The sequence below is a fragment of the Chrysoperla carnea genome, chromosome 1, assembly GCF_905475395.1.
Source record: "Chrysoperla carnea chromosome 1, inChrCarn1.1, whole genome shotgun sequence".
In the NCBI taxonomy this organism is placed as follows: Eukaryota; Metazoa; Arthropoda; class Insecta; order Neuroptera; family Chrysopidae; genus Chrysoperla; species Chrysoperla carnea.
The window spans coordinates 42310926-42316392 of NC_058337.1; the positions used below are offsets into that span (position 1 = coordinate 42310926).

Here is a 5467-nt window from a genome sequence, read left to right on the forward strand (position 1 = left end):
AATGGACTGAATGCATATGAGCAAGAAAGTTGGCGTTGTAGAGGCCAATGACGCTACATGACATTTATTTTGCAATAAATTTTGGCCTACAAAAGATTTTTGAAAAATTCGAATTACGATTGGTTCGTAATTGAGGTATCTATCAATATCTTAATCCAAGATGTTTCTAGCAAAACCGAAGCTATGAAAACAATTAATACCACCACTTTTGAGCATTCTGCGTTCAGAATCAGTGAGTCAAAATACTAAGGAAAAACTTTAAAGCAACTATTAAAAAAATTTTTTTATTCAGCAAAAAATTCAAAATCGGTGAAGTACTTCAAACTTTAAACAAAGTATAAATTTAAGTATGGTTTTGTTATTATCGTTAAATTTTCGGCCTATTTTATTAAATTTTTCATGTGATAGATATGTAACATAAGAATTTCTGTGTTTCGTTGTTTACAATTCAATTATCAAAAATTTTGGATTATTATTAATGAATTTATGAAACGATTAAGTAAAATGCGTGTAACAAACTTTATGGACGTGGTTATTTTTACAATGTATTTTAAAAATGCTTCTTTTATAAACCAAAAACCTGAAAGTTCTCTGAAATAAATCACAAAACACATTTCTTGACAATAAATTATCAAGTATCTCTTCATTTTTCGAATTCTTTCAAGTGCAGGTTGCTTCTTGCCTCCAAATTCCGCAATTTCTTCAACCTGTTCTAAGACTCTAATATATATACAATACTCAATTTAAATAATACTTAATTTAAATTTATTAAATGTTAATTAAAGTGACCTTGATTACAACTGTACTCTTAAATATTATTTAACCTCCTACAAAAAGGAACACAATAACACGAATCAAATAGGTCGAATTTTCATAAATCATTAATCAAATTTTTAGATAAATGTATAAAAATGATCATTTTAGGAATAAATACCAATTAGCCTGCAATTTTTTTTTTAAATATTTTCGCTTAGCTGTTTTAAAAAATGAATGAAAATAATAATCGATATCATATCAGCATTACGAGTTATTGACGGTCAAAAATAATTTGTCTGAGATTTTTCATAATTATCTCGCTTTCAGTGACTCATACACATATAAAAATTATGAAAATGGCAAATATTTCAAAATTTTAGGGTATTATTAACTATTTATTTTTGAATACTATACAATAAACAAAGTAATAATGTGCAAAGTATCCAGTGTTTATGCTTTTTATTGGTCAAAGTGTTGCTAGACAAATAAGGTATAGTTAAAACCATAGGAATCTAAGCGACGGCGAAACATTGAATATAACGCAATCGAAAATTATTATCAAAAATAAATCAAAATCAAAAATAATATAAAACCTATTAAGAATTTTGAAACACACAGTTATTTACATACATAATACTTTTATAAACATTATGATAAACAGCATTTTATAATGCTTGAAGTCGTAAGAGTAGAAAGTACTAGCGTATGATCTATGAATTACATTTTAAAATATACCTATCGATATTTCTTTAAAAATTATGATATGTTATAGTATCGGTTTTTAAAAAATAATCGTTTTTGAGTAAAATCTAAAAAACCCCTGAGAAATTTTTTCGGTACAGAATCCTAAACTCGCACTTAATGAGAGTGTTCTAAGAACACTCTCCATGTTCCGAGTACGGAACCCTAAACATAGAACTTGAAACATAGTTAAGAACACTCCCCAGTAAATTACTTTTCAAACGAAACAAAAAAAATTCTAATCGATTCATCCGTTTACACGCTACGATACCACAGACGGACACACAGACAGAAAGACAGACAGACATAGCGGTCAAACTTATAACACCCCTTTTTTTGGTTCGGGGGTTAAAAAAGCATTGGTATTCAGCGAAGGCATTTTCAGATTTATATAAATTTCTAGTAAGTGTAGAGTTGCGCAATGCTTTTGGAGTTATGATATATTTATATATTTCTAGAGTTTCAAGAAACAATTCAATTACTTTTGTTTTCTTGTACTGAATTTCGATCCTCTCTATCATGTCAATTTTTTGTACCAACTTATGAGCTTTTAAAATTGATAGATTTTTTTTTTTGGCCGATAAGTTGCTGAAAATAGAAATTCAATTAATAATACTCTGTTAATAATACTCTGTTACACCCCTTCCCCTTTGGACCTATTAAATTTTACCTAATTAAATTTCATTGACTTTCAATTACTATTTGGGAAATTTTCCCCGTAGCAAAATGAACTGTACGACCTATTAAGGATTATGGGGCCATTTATTAATTTCGTAAGGGATCCGAGTGGGAGGGGGTTGTTAAAAAATTTTTACATGTCTTTATCTTGAGGAGAGGGTGTAAAAATTCCATACTGGTTGGCGATACTTATGGTAGCCCAAGCCAATAGCCCTATTCAATACTGTAATATTACTTAAGCTAACATAGATACTATAGTATCTGTCTCTAAACCATACCAGCATTGTAGTAAACGCCAAGCATTTTTTACCGTGTATGCACACAATTTTATGAATTATTTTCGAAACTGATAAGCAGCTATATCTCAATCTACAAAATATTTTTAAATATATTTAGTTTTTATTGGAACAAGTTGTTAGTAACGATTTACACAAGTCACGATCAACACACAATATCATCACAATACACAGCTCACCAGTTAATTGTAAGTATTTAAAGACATTTATTTCATAATTTTCATTGTATTATACGTAGTATTATTTAAATTGTATACAAAATATATCTGCTTATGGTAAAAATAAACGCCCCGATATCTAAAGGAAAACTATATAAATAATTTGAAAATTAAACTGAAGAAAATTAAACTATTAGGTGTTTAAAAGAGCTTCTTAAAAGGTGTAGTAAACACATTTGTAAATTCTGATTGACACTAGTCATGTGGAAAATGTAAATGAGAATATTTACGCAAGCAAAGTAATAGGAAATAAATTTTACTTGAATTTATTTTGTCTATAAATCTGATATATTAATATTTGCGATTTTATAGTTAAAAAGAAACTTTGGATTTTCTCGATTAAAAAATTAAATTATTTTCCATAAGCAAAATTTAAAAGAAATTTGCAATTTCTCAGTTTATATTCATAAAATAAAGATAGTTAAGTGTAAAAGCTTCTACATAAACAAAGCTGTAAAAATGTTTATCATATCATGGGCGTATTCAAGACAGTTTAATTAATTAAATATTCATGGTTTCAGAAAAATGACAACCAAAGATAATTTAACAGCTGTTTTATATAAAAAAGAAGATTTACGATTAGAACAGCGTCCTATTCCAGTGCCTAAAGATGATGAAGTGTTATTACGAATGGATTCTGTTGGCATTTGTGGATCAGATGTACATTACTTAGTTCACGGACGTATTGCACATTTCGTTGTTGATAAACCAATGGTTATTGGTCATGAAGCAAGTGGCATTGTAGATAAAGTGGGCAAAAATGTTAAAAGTTTAAAACCAGGAGACCGTGTTGCAATTGAACCTGGTGTACCTTGCCGGGTTTGTACATTCTGTAAAACTGGTAAATATAATTTGTGTGATGAAATGGTGTTCTGTGCAACACCACCCTATGATGGAAATCTTACAAGATACTACACACATCCTGCTGATTTTTGTTTTAAATTGCCCGATCATGTATCAATGGAAGAAGGTGCATTATTAGAACCTTTATCTGTTGGTGTCCATGCATGTCGTCAAGCTAATGTTATGATCGGTGATTCAGTTCTCATTTTGGGCTCTGGTCCAATTGGTTTGGTTAATATATTAGCAGCCAAATCTATGGGTGCTTCAACTATCATTATCACTGACATAGTTGATTCAAGATTGGCGAAAGCAAAAGAATTAGGTGCAACTCATACAATCAATACAAAATCTATTACAAAAGTTAAAGAACATATAGAAAAGTTGTTAGGTGATTTACCAAACAAGACAATTGACTGCGTTGGAGCCGAAGCGACAATTCGTTTAGGAATTGAAGCAACTCGCGCTGGTGGTAATTTAGTTGTTGTTGGTTTAGCAGCAGATGAAGTTAAAATTCCAATGGCTTATGCTTTGTCACGTGAAATCACTATATTGGGAGTATTTAGATATTGTAATGATTATCCATTAGCACTCGATATTGTCGCTAGTGGTAAAGTTAATGTAAAGCCTTTAATTACACACCACTACACATTGGAGGAAACTTTAGAGGCATTTGAAACCGCTCGAACTGGACGAGGAAATGCAATTAAAGTTATGATTCATGCAAATGCCGATTACAAAAAATAAATATTTTATACAGATTATCTTTACTTAATATATAATAAACAATTACTTTTGAAATTAAAACTTAATTTATAAATCCATTTTTAAATTAATCCTTAATCCAAAAAACGATACCTTAAATCAAATAAAACGTAAAATCTTAGATCCACAGTGGTGGAGACTAGAGTAACTATCAATATATTTTGATCTTCATTTCATGGTGAAAAATGTATTTGACAAAGTGTTTTAATGCTTTAAACGCTGGGGTGCATATTAACATAAAAATGCCTATTTACCCTTTGGTAAAAGAAAAAGATGGTAAAAATAACTCGTAACCATCTACAGTTAATGGTGAGTCTTGCGATGTGTAATTCACATATCGTGACATACATCTAAGACGTGCATAACCTCTGTTGCACCGAATCACTCATTCGAAACAACCAGATTATTTTTTTATGCTTTTCTCTAAAAATAAAAAAAACTGAAGGTTTCGTAGATGAAGTAAAGTCACTTTTCCCTTGGATCTATATGTATTCAAAAAACTTTATCTAGTTGCAAAATCTGCTGCAAATTGATTTACAAATTTGGTGTGACAGTTCTTATGGTAGCAAAAAGGTCTGTCACACCGATTTTTAATATATAAAGCCAATAAAATTTTACCATTATCGCGGAATTACTTTTCTTTTAATTTGTTCTTTTTGAGCCCTACTTTCGAAATATATCGATTTCTGTCAGGCTTAACCCTGGCACACTTAGTCCATATTGAACCTATCGTTAAATAATATTGATTCATATGCGAAATTTCGAAATTCTTGTAGTTTTACTGTCACGGGGTCCAGGGCTATAAACAAAAAGCTTTTAGTATGATAAAGATTAAAAAAATTATTTTATTTAACAGCAAATATGCATCACAAATATTTAACTATTTTAATAGAAACATTAAAATTAAATACTTGTTAATAAAGCACAAACTTTCGTTTTCAATATCCAGTATAAATATTTACTCTATTGCACTAACAAAAACAGTAAACATAAATTGACTGACGCGGTAGATTGCGGCTTTAAAAACAGGCGGGGGCCGAGGTTCAGGTAACTCAAATGGTTTGTTGGTGATGCAGTACGATTACACAGCTACACCAAAAAACAATTTTCAATGCAAAACAAATAGTTGACTTTTCTGACTTTAGTCCAGAAATTTGATATAAATGTGCAGCG

The 5467-nt window shown here is 29.9% G+C and overlaps 1 protein-coding gene across 1 annotated transcript; it reads left to right on the top strand.

The window, feature by feature from the left end:
• Window positions 1-2585: 2585 nt before the first annotated feature.
• Window positions 2586-4312, top strand: LOC123297716 (sorbitol dehydrogenase-like). Its single transcript, XM_044879476.1, has 2 exons — window positions 2586-2659; window positions 3211-4312. Exon 2 carries the CDS (start codon window positions 3215-3217, stop codon window positions 4274-4276), a length of 1062 nt encoding a protein of 353 aa, XP_044735411.1. The 5' UTR covers window positions 2586-2659; window positions 3211-3214; the 3' UTR covers window positions 4277-4312.
• Window positions 4313-5467: the final 1155 nt, after the last annotated feature.

What these genes read in the sequence shown, in the direction of transcription:
- LOC123297716 (XM_044879476.1), top strand. Translation starts at nt 3,215, where the DNA reads ATGACAACCAAAGATAATTTAACAGCTGTTTTATATAAAAAAGAAGAT.